Source organism: Furipterus horrens, unplaced genomic scaffold (assembly GCF_987537825.1).
Source record: "Furipterus horrens unplaced genomic scaffold, mFurHor1.1.pri manual_scaffold_10, whole genome shotgun sequence".
In the NCBI taxonomy this organism is placed as follows: Eukaryota; Metazoa; Chordata; class Mammalia; order Chiroptera; family Furipteridae; genus Furipterus; species Furipterus horrens.
In genome coordinates this window covers 47,858,009-47,883,663 of record NW_028327180.1, presented here as the reverse complement: position 1 = coordinate 47,883,663, position 25,655 = coordinate 47,858,009, and the positions used below count along the sequence as shown (strand labels likewise).

The 25,655-nt window shown below is 49.7% G+C and overlaps 2 protein-coding genes across 2 annotated transcripts; both read left to right on the top strand.

Annotated features, from left to right (window-relative positions):
• The first annotated feature begins 10,748 nt into the window (after nt 1-10,748).
• IQCN (IQ motif containing N) lies at nt 10,749-20,300 on the top strand. Its single transcript, XM_090288927.1, is given in 2 exon segments — nt 10,749-14,054; nt 19,291-20,300. Coding segments are annotated over 2 exon segments (4,233 nt in total). The 3' UTR covers nt 20,218-20,300.
• Nucleotides 20,301-20,861: 561 nt separating this feature from the next.
• On the top strand, nt 20,862-25,163 carry CIST1 (colon, intestine and stomach enriched 1). Its single transcript, XM_090290212.1, is given in 6 exon segments — nt 20,862-21,259; nt 21,352-21,405; nt 23,254-23,461; nt 23,463-23,555; nt 24,927-25,044; nt 25,149-25,163. Coding segments are annotated over 6 exon segments (753 nt in total). The 5' UTR covers nt 20,862-20,994.
• The last annotated feature ends 492 nt before the right edge of the window (nt 25,164-25,655 follow it).

Sequence of the window (25,655 nt, the reverse complement as noted above, 5' to 3'; positions counted from 1 at the left end):
AATGCTGACTGAGCTCAGACCTGCTCAGAAGGTGGCTGAATCATGCCTGATTTACAGGTACAAAGAAGGAATAGTGTGCCCACAGTCTCTCGGCCATCAAAGAGTGGTACCTCACCATCTGCATCTTCTCTCTAGTCTCGGGTCGCCCTCGCTGCCCGCATCTTGAGACTTCAAGAGCTGTTTTGGGGTTTGGTGTTTAACCATATGATTTTACCTGGCACCACCTTCAGGCAGGCATTTCAGGAGGGTCCCCAGGAGTGACGGCTGATGCTGAGATGGTATCTTGACACAGAGGAGAACAAATGCCATGTTTTGGGGGTAAAGCTTCACTCTTCAGGAGACCGAGTTCCAACTTGGATGCCAACTTGCCACCCTGTGACCTCAGCTAAGTCCTCTCCCCACTTTGGCCTTTACCTGAGGTACTGTAATGTGAGTGAGTTCATGTCCAGGAAACATCTCCCAGGGCAGAAATTGGAAGTGTTTGGGGGATGAACAACAGTGACATAGTTAATACTCAAGTGCGCCCTGTGCAGTCCCCAATCTATAGAGAAGGGGAGGTCCAGGGAGGTTGTGAGATTTGCCCAAACTGTGTTTACGGACACTTCTGATGCCAATTATGTGTTTTTTTCCCTTACACTAATCAATTCTCCAACTCTCCAGCCACCAACTGGGTTCCCTACAGTTTAGTTCTGACACTGATTACCTGGGACTGGCATAGTCCTCACATATGAAGGGCTCAATTCCATAAGACTCCCCACTACAGATGCCAGCAGAAGTCCCAGGTGCCACCTGTACTTCTGACAAACCAGCTATGAATTGGGGGTGTCCACAACCCCCTCCCCAGGTTTGGTAATTTTCTAGGACAGCTCACAGAGCCCAAAAAAGCACTTTACTTAGTAGATCACTGGTTATAAAGGATACAACTCAGGAACAGCCAGATGGCAGAGATGCCCAGGGCACTGAGCTTCCATGCCCCTTCTGGGCTGCCCCCCTCCTACCACCTCCATGTGTTCACCAACCAGGAAGCTTTCTTGAACCCTAGAGGTTACATTGTATAAGAACAATTGATGTAATCTTTGGCTTTTGGTGGTTAGTTCAATATCCAGACCCTCTCCCCTCCCAGGAGGTTTTGGGAGGTGGGGTTGAAAGTTCCAGCCCACTGCTCTGACTGGTGTGGTTCAATGGGTTGGATGTCCTCCTGCAAACCAAAAAGTCTCCAGTTAGATTCCCTGTCAGGGCGCATGCCTGGGTTGCAGATCAGGTTCCTGATTGTGGGTGTGTGAAGCAACCAATCAATGTTTATCTCTTTCTCTGTCTCTTCCCCTCTCTCTAAAAGCAAATAAAAATCTTCAATAAAAAAATATAAATAAGTAAAATCTTTAAAAAGAGTTCCGGCCCATTAATCTAGCCTAGATTTTTCTAGAGACCAATCTGCAGCTGGCCTCTTGCTCTGGCACCTCCCAGCAGCTCCCCAGGGAAGCCAGGCAGAGGCCCCTGGGCCAAGCTGTTGTAACTTTGGCAGGACCCTGCTGAGCTGAGGCCAAGGTGTGTGTCAGCCCTAGCCCTGCCAGCAGTGAGTCACATCAGGCCTTGGTGTAGCCCCAGGAGGTGACTGGGCATGGCAACCTCACTTCCCTCTCTGGGACTGTGGCTAAGAGTTAATGCCCATTTCCACCAGGCTGTAGATCCCAAGGTGTCTTGGGCCCAGCCCCACCCTGAGGAACCTTCATCCTCAGAGACAAACACAGCTGCCAGCTGGCCTTTTAAGAAGTAAGTCAAACCCTGACTAGTGTGCCTCAGTTGATTGGGCATCATCCCGCAAAGCGAAAGATTGCTAGTTCAATTCCTGGTCAGGACACAAACCTGCTTGCAGGTTCCATCCCCGTCCAGGTGCTAAGAGAGGCAACCAATCAATGTTTCTCTCCCTTTTCCTTCCTCCCCTTTTCTCTCTCTAAAAAATAAATAATTCAAAAAAGAAAAGTCAGAGTTTCCTTTATTCTAAACCTTCTCATGGCTCCTGGGTACCTTCTTAGTAAAATCCAAACTCACCTCTCCAAGGCCTCACCTGTGACCCCTCCTCACCCTCTTCTCTTTCCTCTCAGTCCATATCAGCTTCCTTTGTGTTCCTTCATTATGCTCAGCTTATTCCCACCTCAGGGCCTTTGTTTATACTGTGCCCTCCGCCTGATATGCCCTTCATTCAGCTCTGCCACAGCCAGCTCCTTCCCAGTGGGTCAGCCCATCCCATCCCCTCTTTCGTCCCTTCCTAAGTTTCACAGCCCCAAATTATTGGAGTTGTGTCCCTAGGCTCAGATCAGGTCCTATCCTTAAGTAGGTGCTCAGCAAATGCCCAAGGGATGAGAGACCGAGGCTGCTTCCAGACATGTGGAGGTGTAGATTTGCGGGTCATTTCTGTACTCAAAGTTGTAACTTTCTGCTCAGGATGGGCAAGTTATAATACATTGCCATCACCATGACTCTCAGCTCTGACCAGGGTCCTGCCCCCTACCTGAGCCTGCCTTCTAGAACTCCCTCCTCCCAGGAGCCTGCAGCGATTGACCAGAACTTGGTTGTGAGTCACAAAGACACCATGGCACCAGGGCTGTAAGGTTGGTCATTCAGGCTGGTGGGTTCAGCTTCAGGGGCAGGTGAGTGGGGCCTGTGGAGGGCTTTGTGGTGGGTACATGGGGACCCAGTCATTCTTCTCTAGTGTCCAGTATCCTCAGAGTCCCCTTGGGCCTTCCAGGCCTCTCTGAGGGGGGTCAGCACCCCAACCCCTCAGAGCAGGGGCTCTAAGGTCCCTCAAAGGCCTGAGTGGGTTTGTCTGCCTGGGGGCCCAGCCTGGAGAGTCTGTCACATCTTGGGAGCCTGGAAAAGTGGGCTTAGCTTGTGTGACACAGAGAAACTGAAGCTCAAAAGAGTTCACTCAAAATTGCCAAGCCAGCCATTCACCTCGTGTTTAGGGGCCCCTATTTTTCCTTCCTGTTTTCTGTAATCCCGTTTCTCTTACTCGTTCATCTTGTTTCTTTGCTCATTCTGGCTGAATTCACTGAAAAGTCTGAACCATGTGGTTGATAAAACCCCAGGATGGACCAATTCAGACCCTGAAGCTGCCAACTCCAAGTTTGAAGCTTAGGCTATATCCATCCATTTATCCATCCTTCCATTCATCTCATCTACCCATCCTACCCATTCATGCATCTGCCTATCTGTTCATTTATCCATCCATAAACATCTATTGAGCACCTACTGTGTGGACTGTTCTAGACTCTGGAGATCCAAAAGCAAACAAAAGAGGCAGACAATCCCACCTACGTGTAGCCCATAGTCTAAGGGAGAGGCAAATCAGAAACAATGTAAAGAAGGCACATAGTTTGTTGGCTTCTCCAGACTTCAGATTCCTCCTCTGTGAAATGGGGACAATGACTGCGCACCTCCAGGGGAGCTGGTCTCAGGCCCATTTGCTGTAATGATTCAGTTCTCATTGCCCCTTTTTCTGAATGGGCCCAGCCGCCTTGGGGCTGGGGTGAAGACTGGGTGGGGGGCTGGACATTCAGACCATCACCAGAATGTTCATCATGAAAGGAGAGCATGGGTCTTTGAAAATGAATTGATTCTGGTCAACTCTATCTCGAAGTATCCAGTACTCGGTGATATGGCAGAATTGAAGTCTACCATTTTATTGTTTTTCTTTATGTTGTACCTGAATTTTCATCTTGTATTCCCCCTTTTCTGCCTCCTTTTGGATTATTTGAATCTTTGAATGAAACTCAGTATGTTCTCTGTTATAAAGGAGTTTCTTTAATTGTCTCGTTCCAAGTGAGTGTGATGTTAACCTTTCTCAGTAGAGGGCACTGTTGAGACATTGCTGGAAGAAGAGGCTTGCTTGCAAAAAGGGCAAGTATGGCGATTCCAGGTGGAACCTGCCTCAGTCATGGGTACAGATCATCATCCCTCTGCAACTTTGCAGTCTTAACCTGGTGAAAACCTTTTTCCAGCCTTTTAAAAAATATATATTTTATTTATTTATTTTTAGAGACAGGGAAAGGAGGGAAAAAGAGAGGGGGAGAAACATTGATGTGCGAGAGGTACATTGATTGGTTGCCTCTCGCATGCGCCCAACCCCGGAGTACCTGGCCCGCAACGCAGGCATGTGCCCTGACTAGGAATTGGACCAGAGACCTCTTGGTTCACAGTCCGGTGCTCAATCCACTGAGCCACACCAGCTAGGGCATCTCCAGCCTTCTTGACCCCCAAACCAGAGCCCACATGGTGGCCCATGCAGTGCAGGCCTCCCGTTCCCACCAGCACCTGCACTCCCAACATGTGCTCAAATCACCAGTTGTTGATCACCTGCTTCTTCAATTTTTCCAGCGATTCCAGACCAATTATGGCATGGCCAAACCAGCAAACATCTCTGCCATCTGGTAGGCCAAACCATACCTTCTCCAAGGAGGTCCAAACCTGTTCCAAATTTGCTCTTCATTGGAAACACTCCCTCAGACTTTGGAAACCACTTAGAGTTTCATTTTATCTTATGGTTAGTCTTTTATCATCATTCATAATTCTTTATATTAAACTTCCCTACTTTAAACCATTGTGTAGTTTCTGTCTCCTGATTGGACCCAGACTGCTGCAGAGTGGTTCTACTGTCTTCTGGCTTCCATAGTTTCTGATGAAAAGTTGGCTGATTGATGAAGTTGCTCCACTGGGTGTTATGTATTATTTTTTTCTGGCTGCTTTCAAAATTTGACCTTTGATTTTCAGGACATTGGCTTGAGCCCAGGTGTGTACTGGTTGTATTTATCTTGCTTAGGATTCCTTGAACTTTTTAAATCTATAAAAACTTTTTTTTTCAAGAAATTTTGGCCATTATTTCTTCACATATTTTTTTATGCTCTTCTCTTTTTTCCTGGGACCTCAGTTATATACATTAGAACTTTCAATGTTGTCCCACAAGTGTGTAAGTCTTGCTTTATGGCCCCCCTTTTTTTTCTTTGTTTTTTAGTTTGGATAATTTCTATTTATATTCACTGACTCTTCTGTCATCTGCACTTTGCTGGTTGGCCTATCAGAGAATTTTGAAATTTTAGGTATTGACTATTTTAAATTTTAGAATTCCCACCTGGTTTTTTCTACCATCTCTTTTTTCTACTTCTCTGCTGAGATGCCCTAACTCTTCACTCATTATGAACATATTTTTCTATTAATCATAATTACATAGCTGCTCTATAATCCTTGTCTTCTAATTCCAACATCTGGGGTGTCTTGGGGGTCATACTCTATTGATAACTTTTTTTTAGGAGAATGAGTTACATTTCTCTGTTTATTCATAGGTTGAGTCATTTTGTAATACAGCCTAGGCACTGTGTGTGTTATGTTGTGGAGGCTCTGGATTCTGTTACATTCTTCCAAAAAGTGCAGTTATTTCTGTGTTAGCAGGCACTCTTTATCACATGCATAGCAAACATTTCCCCAATCTTTTGTCTTTGACCTTGTTTATGCCATCATTTGCCATACATTTTTTCTCTTTATGAAGTCAAACATTTGTCTTTTTCAGAACTTTTGAATCTCCTATTCAGTTTTTAAAAATTTTATTTATTGACTTTAGAGAGAGAGGAAGGGAGGGAGAGAAACATTTATTTGTTGTTCCACTTATTTATGCATTCCTTGGTTGTCTCTGGTATGTGTCCTCCCAGAGATCAAACCCACGACCTTGGCTTATCAGATGATGATCCAACCAACTGAACTACCTGGTGAGGGCTGAGTTTCCTGTTTAGAGAGCTCCCTAATTCACGTTATACACACATCTAATATATGTTCTCAGAATTTTAAAAAATCTTCCCCTGACGATATATCCATTGATGACAGAGAGAGACAGAGAGAGAGAAACATCAATGTGAAAGAGAAACATTGATGTACATGCCCCAACAGGGAATCAAACCCACAACCTCAGTGTGTGCTCTGACCAGGGATTGAACCTACAACCTTTTAGTGTATGGACGATGCCCCAACCAAATGAACCACCTGGCAAGAGCAATGTTCTCATAATTTTTAAATCCATCTGGAATTTTTTTGGACTATATCATGAGATAAGAGGTCCAAGCTGTGTTCTCCCAGATGGATTGCCTTATACCATTTGTTTTGTACCTTATGCCATGATTTTTACCTCCTGAATTAAAATACTATGTGCTATCGTTATATTGGTATCAATTTTGGTTTCCCCTTTCTGTGTCAATGGATTGTCTAGTTCTGGGTGGGTACCATACTGTCATCATGATGACTTTCGAGTATACTTATATACCTGACAAGTTAAGGTCTTCTTTACTAATCTTCTTGTTCATGATCTTGACTACTCTCATTTATTCTTTCATTTGAACATTGAAAGCATTTCTTCCATTTTCAAAAAACTCCCTGTTGGGATTCTAATTGAATATGAATTGCTCTCTGTGAATTGTGACATTGTGTAATACTAATTTATATGAATTCTTTCTTCTTAACCTTGTGGTATAGCTTTCAGATGGCTTTTGTCTCCTTTCTTGGCCTTTATATAACTCCTTTGGTTTTTGAGTAAAATTTGTTTCTATGAATTGTATAGTTTTTCACATTACTATGAATGGTGTTTTTCCCCATTTTCATTTCCAGCTGATTTTTTGTCAAATACAGAAAAGCTGTTGGTTTTGTATGCAGTCACATGCCTTAGGAAAGACAGGAGATAAAAATATATAGATACAGATTTATATAAACATATAAACTATATTTTAAAATTAAAATAGTAATATGTTTCAATATAGAATATGTAAATATATATTTATATAGATATATGAGAAGGGACACAAAAACCTGGAATTATCTTCTGGAGGACAGGCCCCTAACAGGCTTCCCCTGCTAAGTGATGTTCTAGGGACCCATCTGTATCAGTGTACCAGCTGGTGGTGTTGTGAGAGGCTGCGTTCGGCTTCAGTGATTCTTTTTTTTTTTTAAGACTCAGTGCATTTGCCCATTTCATGATGGGTGATTTATGAGTGCACCTGCCCACACTGCACTGAATGTTCAGAAGTTCTTGACCCCAAACAGCATGACTCCTGTGCCCTACCCTCCCTATTCACCCAATCTCACCTTGAGTGACTTTTTCTTTGTTTGTTTCCCTGGATGAAAAAAAAGTCTTAAAAGGAAAACATTTGAGATGAAACAAAAAAAGGCAGAAGCACTAAAAGGCATCAAAATTGACAAGTTTGAAAACTGTTTGAGCAGTGGAAAAAAATGTCCCTATAGATGTATTGATCAAATGGAGAGTACTTTGAAGGTGACTTGATGTTGAAACAAAATTTTTAATAAATCACAGGTTTTGGGGTCCCCTCTCATATATGCTTATATAAATATATATTTTCAAATTAGAATATCTTGGTTCTTCTAGGTAGACAGTTTCTACACCAGCTAGATCTCCTTTTAAACTATTTACACTGATTATTCAAGTCCTTGTCATCTTGCTTTGCTATAACCACCAAAAATGATACCTGCAGTGAGGGTGGCCAACTGTGCATTTTGTTCCTTCCTTTAATGGAAATGACTTTAGGGTTTCACCAGTTATAGTGGCATTTGCTGCAGTTCTGAGGTTAGCCTTACTGTATTTATACACTATTCTATCTATTTTTGTACATTTTTATTATTAGAAATAGCCATTGCAGACACCAGTTAGGTAGCTCAGTTGGTTAGAGCATCGTCCAGATACACCAAGTTGCAGGTTCGGTCCCCAGTCAGGGCACATGCAAGAATCAACCAATGAATACATAAATAAATGGAACAACAATGTTTCTATCTCCCTCTTCCTTCTTCTCTCTCTAAAATCAATCAATAAAAAATTTTAAAATAACCATTGCATTTGATAAAACACCTTTTGGACACTTCTGAAAAATCAATAGGCTGCCTTTTAATTTCTAGATATAATAAATTATCTTGGGGGGTTAGAGCTGTTGAACAATTCTCACATCCTTGTGAGAAATCCTACTTGACTATAATATTCCATTGATACTGATGATGTTTCTTCAGAATATTTGCATCTTATCTATGAGTTTTCATTTTCACAATCTACACAAACCCATGTGACTTTCCCTAAAGCCTCTTCGTGCCCCCTCCCAGCCACTCATATCCTGTCTTTATTTTTTAATATTTTTATTTCTTTATTTTTAGAGAGAGGGGAAGGGAGAGAGAAGGAGTAGGAGAGAAACATCAATTGGTTGCCTTTCGTACATGCCCCCAACCAGGGACCTGGCCCACAACCCAGGTGTATGCCCTGACTGGGAATCGAACCTGGAACCTTTCGGTTTGTGAAACGATGTCCAACCCACTGAGCCACACCAGTCAGGCGCATATCCTGTCTTCTAGTAATAGAACTTAACTTTCTCTGTTCCCTTTTTAATTTCCTATACTTGGAATAACCAATTTTTTCCTTTTTTTCTTTCACTCAAAATAATGTATGTGAGATACATATGTATATTGCTGAGTTCATTCTCTTTGCTGTGTTGAATGCTATACATTGATTTACAAATAAAGCAATATTTCTATTGATATTTATTTATATTGATATATTGATTAATATACAGTTGATGTATTCATTTTTCTGTTGACAGGCATTTGTATGGTTTCTGGTTTGGGGTGAGTATGAACACTTGGACCTCTTGAGTATATTTGTCAGTGCGGATTGAGTTGCCTTCAAGAATCTGACAGTTTCCCCAAGTGATCCATATTTTTAATTTTAACCATTCTTGTGGTTCTGGATACACATTCTTAGCCATTCTTTAGCCATTCTTGTGGGGCTGGATAACATACCCCATATAAGTGTTCTGTTGATGAATTTAAGAACTTCCTGTTGATAAGCATTTGAGTTGTTTTCAGTTTAAAACATTTTTAAAAATTCTTACCCAAAGATATGTTTATAGAGTTTTTTTTAGGGAGAGAAAGAGGGGGAGAAAGAAAGAGAGAGAAAGAGAGAGCAAGAGAGAGAGACCAATTGGCTGCCTCCCATACATGCCCCAGTGGAGGATTGAACCTTCAACACGTAGGCATGTGCCTTGACCAAGGATCAAACCTGCAATCCTTTGGTGTATGGGACAGCACTCCAACCAACTGAGCCACACAGCCAGGGCTATTTTCAGTTTTTACTCTTCTAAACAATACTGTGATGGAATTCTGGAACACCCTTCTTTATGCACTTGTAACTGACCCCCTGGCAATCCCCTTTTTGGTTATTTCCAGTTGTTTTGTTTTTACGCACAAAATAACACTGGAATAAGCTTTCTTGTACATTCCTCTTTGTGGACTTAAAAGTTTTTTGTTTTTTTTGAGATTTTAGGTTTTTTGGCTTTTAACATCCCTTCTCATGTTGGTCTTGAGGACAGAGCCAACCCAGGGCAGTGTTGTTGCACGTTGCATGGGATGAAGCGCTGAAGGCTGCTTATTCTTACAAGCTGGCTTCTGAGATTGCACCTTCTCTTCCTACTCCTCCTCCAACTCTATGACCCTCCAAGGTATGAAGATGGTTGGGTAAGGGTCTGGCTGGTCTAGCCAGAAGTGGGGTGGGGGAACTTTGGCCAGACATAGGTTCCAGGTTATGCATCAGAGTTGCTTGACAGCAACCCAACTTTCTGCACCAAGGTACTTCTGAAAACCACAGTCATCTCCTCATTCTTCCTTCTACCCCTCCTTCCATCTGCCATTGATCTATTCATCTTTTGTCAGTTATCCACCATCCATTCACTGACACATTCATCAGTCCACTGACAGTCTCTTCACCAATTCCTTCAGCTCTCTCCATTCACACACCCATTTATCTACTCAAGATTTTATCTCTCCATTCACTCATGCATGCATCTATTCATTAGTTTATTCCTTGCTCCTTCTGTTCATCCATCCACTCATTCATTTATTCATCCACCCATCCATTAACTCATCCATTTATCTACTCATTTATCCTTCCACTCATCCATCCACCGATCCATTTACCCACTCATCCATCCATCCATCCATCCATCTATCCATCCACTAATCTACTGATCCATCTATTCATCTACCCACCCATCTATGTATTCATCCACCCATTCATTCATTTACTCACTCCTCTGCCTACATACCCACTCATCTGTCCATGTGTTCATTTATTTATTGATTGATCTGTTCATAAATTCATCAACTTCATTTACTCATCCATTATTTCAACCAACCCTTCATCCATCCCTCCGACTGATCTACCATTAATTCATCCACTGATTTACCTTATCAGTATTTAGTTGTACATCCATCTATCTATCCAACTTTCAAACCACTCACCCATTCATTTATTAGTCAACTTAGCCACTCACCAAGTACCCACCCCATTCACAGCCTGGAGCCAGATCCTATGACTAAGATGAGGTAAAAGAAGACTCAGACTTTTTCTTGCCCTGCAGTAATTCGTAGTCAATTAGGAGAGTCAAATTACAATAACACACACACACATACAGAGTAATTCCCAAAACAGTGTGATCAGTGCTGCTGTACTCACAATATGTTCCAGATACAGGTGGCCAGGAGGCCAGGACAGAGAGGGCCTGCAATGAATAGGAGAAAGATTGCAAGGTGCCAGGAACAAGATCTAGATCCTAGGACAAACACTTGCTCCAGCCAGGACCCCTCTTGTCTGTACAACTCCACTCTGACCACCTCTCTGCCACCCCCCATAGGCAGAGCTGATCCATCTAGGGACCAAGTCAATGCAGCAAGCAACACAATTACAGTTGTCACCCAGTGGAAAGAGCTCCTACCAACTCTGGCCCATCCCCAATTTTCAAGACAAAGTGGGGACACTGTGTCCACAGTCCCAGTGTGAGCCCCCTGCCTCCAGGGAGAACCTCCTGCAACAGCCGGACAAGGGTAAGATGGTGCCTCGCCGCATTCCACGCCTCCGGGCCGTGGTCAAGAGCCAGGCCTTCAAGAACATCCTGGTGGATGAGATGGACATGATGCTGTCTCGTGCAGCCACCCTCATCCAAGCCAATTGGAGGGGCCACCGGCTCCGGCAGAAGCTGATCTCCCAGATGCTGGCAGCTAAAGCCATCCAGGAGGCCTGGCGACGCTTCCATACCAGGCGCCTTCTCCGGTCTGGCAAGGAAGTGGAGAAAAAAGTGAGTGTGGATGAGGGGGACATCCCTTACCATCCCCCCCAGCAGGTGCGGTTCCAGCATTCAGAAGAGAGCAAGTGCCTATCGGCCCCACCTCTCATGGTGAGTAAGGAAACCCAGTTCCCTTCTGCTGACATCTTGGCTGCCTGCACCCACCAGCTGGCTCTGGTGCAGCCCTCAGGCATTCCACAGCCCTGTGTGCAGGCTCCTTGTGCCATTGGAGGCCCAGGCGTCACTTTCCTGCCACACCAGACTGTCTCCACCGGACTACCATGTCCAGTGAGTCCAGATGCAAAGTGCCACCCATGCCTGCTAACAAGAACTGTCAGAAGTGCGAGTCTTGCCCATGTAGAAGGTGACACAATGAAGACCAAGCAAGTGATTCCAAGAGCCAACAAGGGAGGAGCTTTGGGGCCACCACCATGTGGAAGGTATGCCCAGGAACTTCATGCATGCCTCAAGACCCAGACACAGGACTATGTGGAAGCAGAGATGCTCAAAGCCCCACCCCAGACAGGCCAAGCATCTGTGATGACCAAAACCCCATCCAAGATGTACCCAGCAGCTGCAGTGACCAAGACCCCACTCCAGTCGTGTTTGGCATCTGTGATGAACAAAACTCTACCCCAGCCATGCCCATCACCCACAGTAACAAAAGCCAAATCTCCACCCCAGGTGGAGCCAGCAGCCCCAATGGCCAAGACACCACTCCAGTCATGCCTTGCAGCAATCTTGAAAAAGAACCTTACCCAGCCATGCCCCACTCCAATCTTGAACAAAATCCCAACCCAGCCATGCCCAGTACCCACAATAATGATATCAAAGACCCCACCCCAGCTATGCTTGGCGGCCCCAGTGACCAAGACTCCAGTTCAGATGCAACCAACAGCCTTGATGACCAACACTGCACCCCAGCCACGACCAGCTGCTATGATGGCCGAAATCTCACCCCAGATATGCCTATTGACCTCAATTATCAAGCCTCCAACCCAGACATGCCCAGTGTCTGTGATGGCCAAGACCCCATCCCAGATGCGCCCAGTGGCCACAATGGCCAAGACTCCACTGCAGACATGTCCAGTGGCTATGATGGCCAAAACCCCATCTCAGACACACCCAGAGGCCTCCATGACCAAGATCCCTCCCCAGACACGTCTGGCAGCCATGATCACGAAGACCCCAGCCCAGTTACGCTCAGTGGCCACTATCCTCAAGACCCTGTGCATGCCCCCTTCTGCAGCTGGAAATCTGAAGGCTTCACCTCCCACAGTTGTGGCAGCTAGGATTCCCAATACCTCATTGCACACAAGTCTGAATAGACCAAAGGCTAAGGCCGTGGTGACTATGAGGCAGACGGTGGGCATGGCCAAAATCTCATCTCCTTCACACTTGACTGAGGGAAAGGTGAAATACTGCCCCCCACCACATTTGGGGGCTAGGGCTCCCAAGGCTCCGGCTAGGCCGTTTTTGAAAGCTGAGAAAATCAAGGTCTTCTCCCAGAAACAGGTGAAAACAGCAATGATGTCTAACACCAGTGTGTCCGAGGACAGGAGCAAGGTCTTATCTCAGGCACACCTGAAGAAAGATGTCATGAAGGTTCAGTCCAAGGTGTATGTGCCTGTAGAAACAAATGTGGTTCTTCCCCAGGCACAGCTGGGCACCTGTCCAGCCAAGGCCGTTCCCCAGGCACAGATGGCCACCTGTTCAACCACAGCCTCGGCCTGCAGACATCCACTTGCCAAGCTGTCTGCAGCCCTGCCCCAGGCAAACCTGGGCATGTGTCTGTCCAAGCCCCCACCCCAGGCACATCTACCTACCAAGCTAAGCAAGGCCACAGCCCCGGCCCATTGGGGCACATGTCTAACCAAGACGCAGTCCCAGGCACATCTGACCACAGGAGTGATGAAGGTCCAGTCTCAAGCAGATCTGCCTACTGGGCTGACCAAGGCACAGTCCCAAGCTCAGCTGGTCACAGAAACAGCCAGGTGCCTCTACACTGCCCACCAGACCTCTGAGCTCAGCAGCAAGACTCAATCCCAGCCACTCCTGGCTGGTTTCAAGGCCTCTACCCAGCCCTGCCAACGTGCTGGCTCTCCTGGTACTTTGTCCCGAGCCAAGCCAGAGGACAGACTGACCCAGCTCCCGGCCCACAGCTATGCCCAGGGTAAAGTGACCCAGGACCCACACCAGGAGGCATCTGAAACCCAGCGCATGCTGGTGCCTCTGCTGGCATCTTCTGGACACCTCACATGCAATGTTGAATCCTATGGTGACAGTGGGGCCACCCGGGCCCAGCTATCAACCGCCAGCCCGGCCGCACCCTGTCAGGAGGAGCTGGCAGCCTCCCAGCTTGCCTCACTGTGTGCTGAGCTGGCCGCCGTGCTGGGCTCTCAGGAGGACCTCCGTGATCTGCTGGTGAAAGCTCTCTCCCAGGGGGAAGTGAGGGCAGCGCTGAACCAAGCCTTGTCCAAGGAGGTCCTGGGCACCACGATGGCCAAGGTCCTGCCCCAGGGCATGCTGGGCACAGTGCTGGTGAAGGCATTGTCCTGGGGCGAGCTGGGTGCTGCACTGTCCCGCGCCCTTTCCCGGGGTGAGCTACGGGCAGAACTCACTAAGGCCATGCAGGGCAAACTGGTGGACGTGCTCAACAAGGCTCTGACGGAAGAGGAGCGGGCCACCCTGTACCAGGCCCTTTGTCAGGGTGAGCTGGGCACTGTCCTGAGCCAGTCCTTGTCTCAGGCAGCCCTCAGGACCGGACTCGTCCTCCCTAAGTCTGCCTCAAAAACATTGGGAAGTGGTATGCTGGTGACACCAGCCCAAGTGGAGGTGGACTACAGGGGGAGCCCGTCAGCTGCGTGGGGACCCATCCTGGGCCATGTGAAACCACATCCCAGCAAGGTCAGGGTTCCCCAGGGTGGGGCCTGGGAGGGCTTTGTCACAGGCTGGCCAACTGGGCTGTTGGAGGAAATGGGGGATGGGGCCATGGTCAGAGGGTCACCCTGCTTGTCTGTGGTCTTCGTGGGCACCTGTTTTGGTCAGTAGGATGACCACCACCATGCTTCAGTTTCCCCTGATTGCTGTTTTGAACCCAACTCTGTCATGGGAGATGGGGTCCCCCAGGGATTGCTTGCACCCAGAAGCTGGTGAATTGGCATCAGATCTCAAGCCCAGGGCAAGTGATGCAGGCCCCAGTTTGCCTGGGCCACTCACTCTGCAGCTGCCTGCCATCTGTGGCAGCCGCTCATTGCCAATGGCATGACCCCAAGCACCAGCTGGTCATTGATGACTGGTGGCATGACCCTAAGCTCCCATAAGCCACATGTGGCCAGCAAGGTGGCCCCATGTCTCTTGGCATCATTGGAGGAGGGCAGTGTGGCCCCAGACAAGCTAGTCAGCACTGCAGGTAGTAGTATGAGGGCTGCCCATTTCCACCATTGTGCCATCACCTATGGGAGATCTGCTTGTTGATGTCAACCCTCTGGAGTCACTCAGGGACCCCTGGGATACACTGGCCATTAGCGGCCAAAAGTCTGCAACAGCCATTCATGGTCCCTGAAGAGACCACGAAGAGGACTCAGTCCCCATATCATAAACAGGCCTCTGTGGGCAATAATGAGATGATCAACAAGGTGACCTCAGGTCTACTAAGGACCACCACAGTGAGCAAAGTACCCTTAACCCAACCACAGACCCTTAAGGCCTGTGACAGAACCCCAGGCCCTCTGCCTGGTTGCATGGTTCCTGGTCATTGCTCTGCATTTGAGAGTCAGGGAGAACGCAGTCTACTGGAAGCCTCCCCAGGAAGTGGGTTAATGCCCACCCTTCCCCCAGCAGCCATCCCTGGGCAGGAGAAGCACCAAACATGGGGTAGCATTTCTGTCATGCACTGCCCATAAGAGCTGGTAACTGGCCATCTACTATGCAGTGAACTGGAGGCCTGTCTGCTACAGGGTTCAGACAGTGATCTAGCCAGAATCTTCTCCCAGGGCTCCACAGACTGTGGCCTAAATGTGAGCAATTCCCAGAGCTCACTGTGCTCCCCTGACTCACTCAGCCTCTCCGCCATGTCTGTGGCCAGCCTGAATGCTGCTGACCTGGTGGAGGATGAGTCCAGGGAGGCCAGCTCGGGTGCAGACTTCCTCCCTGGGGAAGCCATGGAGAGGTCCCAGAGGCCTGGGGACCTGGAAGAAATGGAGAGAGTAGGCCATGGACACATGACCCCAAACGTCCACCACCTGCACTCCCCAGCCTTAGAGCTGATCCCCATTCTGCACTACAGCTCAGTGTCCAGTCACGTAGCTTTGAGTGTCCACTGGGGCTCAGGTGGTCAGGATGAGAGGGGCATGTCCTCAAGCCAAAACTCCATGATTCCAAAAGATAGCTTGTGCCAGAAACCTGACAGGACTGGACTAAAGAGAAGTCTGCCTTTAGGCAATGTGGTCTCTCCCTTATATCAGCAGCCAGCTTTGACCAATAAGTTGATCCCAAGCCTATCCCAGCCATCAGTAGTCAGTAATATGGCCTCAAACACAGGCCAGCTTTCTATGGCCAGTAAGAATCCCCCTCAGCCTAACTGAGCCTCCTATGGCCAAGGTGATCCTCAGCCCAGGTCAGCTATCTAAGGCCTATGGGGTAAGCCCCAGCCCAACACAGCCATTTGTGACCAGTGGGATGGCTCCCAGCCTTGCTCAGCCATTTCTGACCAGTGAGGTGACCCCTAGCCTAGGTCAGCCATCTGTAATGAGTGGCATGGGTGATGCACTTAGTCAGCCAATTTGGGCCCCTGGTGTGAATTAAGATCTGTCATCAAGGGTGAATGCAGTGACCTCTTGTCTACATAATCCATCCTTTCTGACTGAAGTCACCTCAAATACACCACATCCATCTAGGGCTAGCGGCATGGGCCAGGGGCTGAGCCAGCTGTCTCTGGCCACTGGGGTGGATCCGTGTCAAGATCATCCAATGGGTCATGGGATGACCTCAAACTTCCAGAGCCCTGAGCCCAGTGAGGAGTCCCCTGGGTTTCATCAGCCAGTCGGTGTTGGTGGGAGGTACCCAAGCACCACAGAACATTCTGCTGTCATCGTTCCATCCCTACACCTTTATCAAGCATCTGTGGCCAGTGGAGAAGACTCTTGTCTAGGCCAGGGAACCAGACTAGCTCAGGGTATTCTATTCCGGGGCATGGCTACAAGCATGTCTCAGGGCACCATGGCTGCTGTCATGCTCCCAAATAGAGGGACCTTGGCTGATGGCAATTTCCTAAGTGTGTCTCGGGGACCTGTGTCTCCTGCCATTACAAGGAGTATGGGCCAGAGAAGTGTGGCAACTGCTATGGGCCCATGGCAACCTCAGGTGGGCAGTGGTATGGTTCCCATGGCATCCTGGACTTCTGTGACAGATACTCCTTTGGCTCGTGAACAAGCCTCAGGACTGGGTCCGAGTCCACCTGAATTTCCCCTGGCCAATGTGGACCCCAGCATATCTGGGGTCAATGTTGATCTCCCAATATCTATAGACCACCAGTATCCTCCAGTGTCCACAGTCACCACATCCAGTTACCAACAAGCAAATGCTTTCAGTCAGGAGCATGTGATGGGCATGGCCAGTCTTCCGGTGCCAGTTTCTGTAGCCAATAGGATGACCACAGCCATGGCCTCAGATACTGTGGGCAGTGGCATGGCCCCCAGGCTTCCCACATGGTCTGTGATTAGGAGTGTGGGCCAGAGCCCTCATGTGATAAGTTGTGTGTCCCCCAGGCTTCCAATAGGTTATATGGTCAATTGTGTGGCTCAGACCCTTCCTGCAGGCTCTGTGACCAGTGGCATGGGCTACAGTCTTCCTCCAGGCTCTGTGGTCAGTGGCATGGGCCATGGCCTTCCTCCAGGCTTTGTGGTCAGAGGCACTGGCCAGGGTCTTCCTCCAGGCTCTGTGGTCAGAGGCACAGGCCAGGGTCTTCCTCCAGGCTCTGTGGTCAGAGGCACGGGCTATGGTCTTTCTCCTGGCTCTGTAGTCAGAGGCACGGGCCAGGGTCTTCCTCCAGGCACTGTGGTCAGAGGCACGGGCCAGGGTCTTCCTCCAGGCTCTGTGGTCAGAGGCACGGGCTATGGTCTTTCTCCTGGCTCTGTAGTCAGAGGCACGGGCCAGGGTCTTCCTCCAGGCACTGTGGTCAGAGGCACGGGCCAGGGTCTTCCTCCAGGCTCTGTGGTCAGAGGCACGGGCTATGGTCTTTCTCCTGGCTCTGTAGTCAGAGGCATGGGCCATGGTCTTCCTGCAGGCACTGTAGTCAGAGACATGGGCCAGGGCTTTCCTCCAGATCCCATGGCCAGTGCTGTGTCCCACAGCCTCTCTCCAGGTCCCGTGATCAGTGGTGTGACCCAGAGCTTTCCTTTAGGTTTTGTTGTCAATGGCATGGCCAGGACCCTACTTCTAGGTTCTGTGGTGAGTGGTGTGCCCCCCAGACTGATTACAGCTCCTGGAGCTGGTGGGAAGAGGCAATGTCTCTTTGTAAGACCCTCCACTAGTCTAACCTCTCCAAGCCTGTTCCTAGGTTCAGTGGCAAGTGGGGTGGGCCCCTGTGTCTCTTCTGGTTCTATGGTCTCTAGTGTGGTCCCAGCATTTATGACTGGGGAACTGGGTCAGGGCCCAGTCCTGAGGTCCATGGCTAGTGTAGCTAATCCAGCCCCCACAGCTGAAAGCATGGCCTACAGCCTTCCCCAGGGGTCCATGCTTACTGGACTCACCCCCTGCCCTTACCGCAGAGCCCTGGCTGAGGAACAGCATACAGTCCCCTTGCAGGCATCTTATGCTACTGGCATGGCTCAAGCTCATCCCCAGGCCTTAGAAGCTAGTGGCAGGGCCAGAAAAGTGCACCAGGTGCCCACAGTTCTGCAAAGGGCCTCACAGTTGAGCCACTCTCTTGGGACAATGGCCTTTGAGACCAGAGATGGCCAGGCCATGATGAAACTAGAAGACCTAAACGAGGCTCTATCCCAGGGGTTCAGATCCAGTAGGGAGTCTGTGGTCCTTGCAGCAACCCCGTGGATGTCTGAGAGTCCCCAGGCACCTGATGTCAACTATGGCTATGAACTCTTGCCAGAAGACAAGACTGTTCCCAAAGGCCAAAGGCTGCCATTGGAGAAGGTGGCTCCCAGCCAAGCCAGGTTTATGATGAGTGGCATGGACCCTGTCCCTTCCCAGTCCCTGAGTTTTGCCAAGCACACCAAGAACAGCAGTGTCACCCCAAGTCTTCAGCAGAAGTCAGCAACCAATTGCGGGCCACCCAGTGCCCCTTTTGTGACTTCTCATAGGACCCCTTGCATGCAGATGGACACAGGGACCCCCCTCAGTTCATCAGGTGTCAGTGGCTCACATTGTGCCCCAGAGCCCCTTGGCCACTCATGTTGTCCCTGGGAGCCTGTTGGCTACTACCATAGTCCCCTGCAGCCTCTCAGCAGAACATTTCCCCCAGAGCCCCTTGGCTTCTCACAGGCCCTAGAGCCATTCCCATGGGATGGTGGCTTCTACAGTAATATCAGGGTCACCCAGGCTGGTCCATGGCAGTTCTGTGGCATCCAGTTTGCACCTGGAATCTGTGTCTGGGATGGGGACCCCAAGCACTTCCTGCAGGTCAGGGGCCACCAGTGTGGCCTCACATATACTACTGCATCTGTCTGAGGCCAGTGGAGCGACATCCAGTGGGCTTCAGGTGGAAGCTGTCCCCAGTGCATTCCAGAAGCCAGCGTCTGGGAACCTGGCTCGGAGCAGCCACCACAACCTCCTTAGCCCAGAAAGTCCTGCAGGTCCATGAATGGTGGCTTTGTCTCTGGAATGTTAGAGAGTTCTGTGGCCAAGACTGAGCCCCCTCAGCAGGTTAGGGAGCATGCCTCCAGGCCCACACGGGAAGGTCCCAAAATTTGTACGGGCGCACTGCCGAACATAACGCCAGTTATCTGTACCAGTGATCTGGCACACGACAGGGTTCGAAGGGTGTCTCTGGGTGATGAATTCTCACCAAGTGGTTCCCAGAGTCCCTCTTTTAACTGGGAGTCACTACAGGGACCTCAGGATTCCCACAGCACTGTCACTCCTGTGGACAGTCACAGGGCACCGCCTGACTTCCACTGTACTACAGGGCCCTGTGGATGCCGCCGTGGCTGGTGGCCAAGCGTGGAACTCTGCCGCCTCCAGTGTTGCAGTCAGGGTCATGAACAGTGCTGAGGCCTCCTGCAACGTGAGGGAACCCGCCAGGTGTGCTGTGCCATGGGATGCCACGAGCAGTGAGGCGGCAGTGGATCCCAGACGGCTGGGTGAGCTGGTGACATCAGTGCAGGCTGTGGAGAAGATAATAGTGCAAGCCGTGATCACTATACAGGCGTGTGCACGTGGCTACCTGGTGCGCCGTACTATCAGGGTGTGGCACCAGTGGGCAGTCATCATCCAGGCTACCTGGCGTGGCTACTGTGTGCGGCGGAAACTGGCCCAGCTCTGCAGAGCCGCCACAATCATCCAGGCCACCTGGCGAGGCTACTACGTTCGACAGAGACAAGCCCAGCAAATGCTGCTACCCAGATCATGGGTTGAGGTGGGTGGCAGGGCCAGGCTGACCTCCGACCACCGTTGCTTCCAGTCCTGCCAGCCGAAGGTCTGCACCCTCTGCCAGTCACTGAGTTCCCAGCTGGGGAGCCTACCCACTGCAGTGATGTTTGTGGGTTCCAGCCCCCGCACATGCCATACGTGCGGCCACAGCCTGCCCACGCGGGTGGTACAGGGCATGGGCCAGGGTGGTACCGGCCAGGCGGGCATGCCATGGGGCTATGACACCCAGTTGACTCCCCAGAACCCCCAGCAGCTCCATGGCCAGAATAAGGCAGCCATAGTCATCCAGTCTGCCTGGAGGGGCTTCGCTGTGCGTCGCTGGCTGAGGCAGCAGCAGGTAGCAGCCAAGATACTTCAAGCCACCTGGCGTGGCCACTATACCCGGGCCTCCCTCACCGCGGATGCGCTCTTGGAACCAGCGGCATGGAACAACCCACGGAACATGCAGTGACCAGGAGTCTAGGACCTTGGCTACTCAGTGGGGTGACAGCAGGGGAGGTGGCATGTGGCTCTCTTGGTCTAATGAATAAAGCCCTCCACAGCCTGGGTCTTGGTTTACCTGTGCTCACAGGGGTATCTTGGGCATGGATGTGGGGGAGATGGGGGAAATCTAGAACATCGTGAAGTGGGAAGGGACCCTAAACTTCCAATAACACAGTTGGCAGCCATGGTTTGTGTCTGAGATAGGAACCCAAGCCCTTCCCAGACGTCAGGAGCCTCCAGTGTGGCCGCTGAATCTGTCCATGATGAGTGGGGTGGTGTCCAGTTGGTTCCAGATGGAAGGTGTCCCTAATGCACTCTGGAAGCCAGTATCTGGGGACCTGGCCCAGAAAGACCACCATAAGTCCCTTGGCCCTAGAAAACCCTATGGGGGAAAGCATGCTCCCCCTTTTAAAGGAAATACTAGGGAGTTCCAGCCATGTACTAATTTGGTGGGATGCTGGGCTTGCCCCCAAGGGGACCAAGTCTGGGTGAGAGAGAGCTGGACACAGATGTCCCCATCCCATGGGTCAGGGGCGGGCAGGGAGGGGGAGGTGGCTACAAGACCCAGAGGGGATAACCTGGTTGGAGGAGGGGCAAAGAAGGTGCCAGCATGGGTTTGGGGTCACTATGGAGGGGGCCACAGAGTGGTGGAGGATGCTTGGGAGAAGGGAACTGGATTTCTTGAAGGGATGGGCAGAATTTGAGAGATTCAGGGTCATGGTTCAAGGCGGGGGTCCAAGTGGAGAGGGGGGCAGGTATGGCACCCCTGGGAAATGTAGCGCCCCCCCCAACATGGGCCCCGCATCCTGAGGCCTCGCCTCCACCTCTCCACTGCGCAGGTGTAAAAAGCAGCCAGCTGACCATGCACCTGGCCACACATGACACCTGTGCAGAGCCCATCCTTCACCCTCCCCAAACTGGAATGCTGGGCTCCCAGCTGCTACCCCCGCTTTTGCTGCTGGCTCTGGTGCTGCTGCTGCAACCTGACATAAATTTCTCTGCTTTTGCTGACATGCCTACAGGTAAGAACAGGTGAGGAAGAAGATGGGCTTCTAGAAAGCTGGAGGGGGCGTCCTGCCCAGCCATACACCTGGCATTTGGGCCCCTGCCTCAGGCCACGCTGGTCTGCCAGCTACCTCCCAGAAGGGCTGCTCCTCCAAGAAGCAAGGTGGGGGGCTCTTGAGAACAGCTGAAGCATCCTACCCTTCCACCCCCACTCTAGCCCTGAGGCTGCCACTTCTGCAACTCCAGTAAGAGGCTGTGGCTGCCTCATAGCCAGTTTGAGGTTCCATTTAAAATCTGTTTCTGTTAGCCAGACCCCGGGACCATGAGACAGGGGGATAAGGGCTCACTTCCTGGTCACTAAGCATCTATAGCTCCCAGGAGAGATACTTGGCACCTGACTAATTTTCTTCTGCTGCCCTGTAAGACAGTTCAAAGTGTGAAGAATTGAACTTTTTTCTAAAACTTATTTTAAATTATAGTTGACATATAATATCATATTAGTTTCAGGTGTACAACATAGTGATTGAACCCTAGCCTGTGTGGCTCAGTTGGTATCATTCTGCAAAGTGAAAGGTTGCTAGTTTGATTCCTAGTCAGGGCACATGCCTGGCTGGGTTGCAGTCCTGGTCCCCAGTAGAGGCAACTGATTGATGTTTCTCTCTCACATCGATGTTTCTCTCCCTCTCTTTTCCCCTCCCTTCCCTTCTCTCTAAAAATAAATAAATAAAATCTTAAAAACAAACAAACGAGAGTTGAACTCTTGTATCACCTCCCCTCCCACCAAATCATCGTCCTCTCTGACCTGCATCCCAGGCCCAAATCTATAATATTAGAATGGAGGCCACCACTCATGTGACATATTTTACAGGAAAGACCTTCACTCAGAAAGTACCACATTTATCTCCATTTCATAGCTCAGGAAACTGAGGCTTATGCTACTCTTCCAGCCTGTGCCAGGGCTGGATTAGAACCAGATGACTCGGGCCATGCCAGCCTCCTGGTCTAGGAGTCTGGGCAAACCAACTCCTGGCACGGTGCATAGAAATGGTTCCCCTTTGCCTCTGGCCAGCTCTCCTTCAGCTCCTGAGCTCCTGCCCACTCTGTGCCGGGTGCTCAGTGGGGCCTGTGTCCCACACTACCTCCTCTTTCAAGTCCCACTAGTTTTCCTCAATTCACTTTTAAAATTTGACCTCCTCAAAGTTCTGGTTTGGCTTAGGGCCCACTGTGGCCCCTGAGTTATCCTCATTTCAGTCAAAACTTCTCATCTGGATTCTTCCTCAAATGATAGTGAGAGGCAATTTGGGAAGGCTGGCCTCTTAGTTCTAGACTCCTTGGAGGTCCTCAAGGGGCCCTCTTTCCACCTTCCCAGTCACTTCAGGCCAGACTCTGAGCCTCAGTTCCCCATCTGTAAAATGGGGATAAAGTCAGGCCAGGGCACTGTGCCTTTTCTAGGCTCAGCTGTTGCTTCCATAGAGCCTGGGAGACCAGACAGAGAAATGGGGGTCTGCGTGTGGACCCAAACCACTCCTGAGTGCAGGATGTATTCCCACATTTCTGCCATCCGGGAGGCAAGAGAGGAAGCACAGAGATCCACTCAGGGCAGAGTGGACAGGGTGGGGTTGGGAGAGGTCGATGAATGAACTTGCAAGCAGATAAGGTGCTCAGCAGCCTGGAGCTGGCAAGGAAGTAATTGTGGGAGGTAGTCCATGAAATATTTACCCACTCTCAGCCTGGTTCCTGCGCTCAGTGCCTGGGAGGGAGTTCAGGCAAAGAGCTTCTAACAATGACACCTCATTTCCCAATGAACACTCACGTGGTGCGCTAAATCCTCCAGGTCCCTGTAGGGGAAGAAGGCATCCAGAGAGGGGCTGGGGCTGGGGTCACCCACCCTTGTTCCTGATAGTCCTCTCCCTGTACCTTCTGGTGTTTTCTTTCCAGATGTTAGGAAGGAGACTGAGACCTCAACTTACAGATCTTGGATTGCTTTTCCCTCTAGCCATTGCTCTCCTAGTTCTGTGGAAACTTCCATCAACCACTTCAGCCCCTCCCACCTCCACCCTTATCCCTGCCCAGGCAGGCTGCACCATTCATTTCAGTACCCCTAGTTCAGAGGCAGACTCCATGGCCCCTCACAGCCCCGTAAATTAAGAGGTAACCCCCACCACTAAGCCCAGCTCCAGCTCCACAAGTTTAGAGTTGGTGCCCACTTCCCCACAACCAGACAATCCCCCATTCCAGTTGTGGCTTTCCATCCAGTTCAGAGCTCACCCCCATCTCCCACTCCAGCTGCCTGAACTCCACCTCCTTGACCCTGCACTGAAGGTCCACTTTCCCCAGCCGCAGAAAGGAACCCCCTTCCATGCCTTGTCTACAACTGAGTGTACCTCTGGAGCCTCCGGGCCCCCGGGCAGTCTGGTTTGTGGGGGTGTAGAAGATGGCTGGCATTATCAGGCTGCAGTTCTGAGATCAACCTCAAGGGGAAGACACAGACCTGAGAATGTTCAGGGGAGGGCCGCACTGGCTCCCCTCCACCTCTAGCATCACCTAAAGCTCTTCAGACCTTCTTCATTTCATGCACATTTATTAAGTGCCTAGTGTGTGTCTCTTACTGTGGAACACAGGTTAAAAGTAAATTCTGTATTTGTTTATAAAAGAACAGAACAGAATAAGAGATAAGAATATGAGTGCAAATGGTTTGAAAAATTTAAAAAGGAGTCGTCAATAGTCTCAATTTGAAGGAGGTGAAGGAGGGGCCATGAAGTTATCTAGTGGGAGAGCAGCCCAGGTAACAGGCACAGACTGTGCAACGGTCCTGAGGTAGGACTGTGTCTGGTGTATCTGAGGAAGAGTAAGGTGTCTGGAAGTGGCTGGATAGGGTACTAGTGGGGAGGCAATGAGGGTGGGAAGATTATAGGGTATGACCACCTAGGGCCCCAGGGGTTCAATGGAGGCCAATGATTTTTAGGGGCATCTAGAAAAATCTGTTCCACAAACTAACATGTTGTCTCCAAAATATTCAAAGAAGAATTACAAATACAGTGAGATGATCTTTTGCTGAAAGTTACAGGCTATACACCATCTTTATGAAGTGTCTTGTTTCAGCCCTGGCTGTGTAAGCTCAGTTAGAGTGTGGTCCCAATACACCAAGGTTTCAGGTTTGATCCCTGGTCAGGGCACATACAAGAATCAGCCAATGAGCACCTGACGAGAGGCAACTGATTGATATTTCTCTCCCTCACTATATCCTTCCCTTCCCCTCTCCCTAAAAGTAAATAAAATCTTTTAAAAAACCAACCAATGAATGCATAAATAAATGGAACCACAATTTGGTGTCTGTGTCTCTATATCTGTCTCTCTCTCTTCCCCTTCCTCTCTCTCTAAAATCAATAAGTAAAAATAATTTTTTTTAAAAAAGTGTCTAATTTCACATGCATCCCCAGAGGCTGCTGCATTTGTGACCAGTTCTAGATTTTTCTGACTTTGCAAGAACTCCTGAGAGTACATCAAACTGAATAAAATTCTTGTAAGCAAATATATTCAAAGGCAAAAGGATAAAAATGTACTTTAAAGGGGTCAGAGCAATGACCAGAGAGGGAAGTGAGCATGGCTTCCAGGCAAGGGACCTAAAGGTTCTGGGCCCTTGTATGTGCCTCAGTCTCGGCTCCAGGTGACAATGGAACCCAGGCTGATAGTGGCCGTGTATCTGCTGGTATCTGTTTTGCTCAGTGGATCTGTGGTAATGGCCATGAGGTGCTGCCACTGAGGTGAGTCTGAGTTCCAGTAGCCAGATGAGATATCCACAGTGAGGTGGGGGCTGGGGTGAGGTGGGAGCTGAGTTGGGGGTTACTCTCTTAAGCAGAGCAAGCCATTGGTGGCTGAACGCCCCCTTATGTGTTCTCCTTCTAGGGGAACATGAGCTAAAGGTCATCCTTTGACCATCGCCCACCAGAGTGATCCTTGTCGGGGAGACTTGGATGGGGCCCGGACACCTGGGGAGGGGCAAGGCTTGCAGGAGTAAAGCCCCTTCTATTCCTTTGAGGACTCCTGAGTCATGGATTCCTGTGATAAACATGTTTGAGAGCCTACTACATGCTAGGGTCACAGTGGGGACCAGTTCTCTATCCTCATGGGGCCCACAGTCTTGAGGAGCAGGAACAAACAACAGCCAGGGGGTCAGATGTCATTTCAGATAGCTCTAAAGACCACAGAGTCACATGTTGGGGCTGTGGCCAGATCCCAGTGGCCTGTGTGTCCAGGTTTGCTGACCAGGCAGGGAGCTTTCTGGAGGCGATAGCTGAGACCTCAGAGGCAGGAAGGTGCCACCCTGGGGAAAGCCAGAAGGGTATCCCAGGAAGCAGAAAAGGCAAGTAAAAGGGCGCCGGGGTAGGAAGAACCTAGGGTATTTGGGAAACA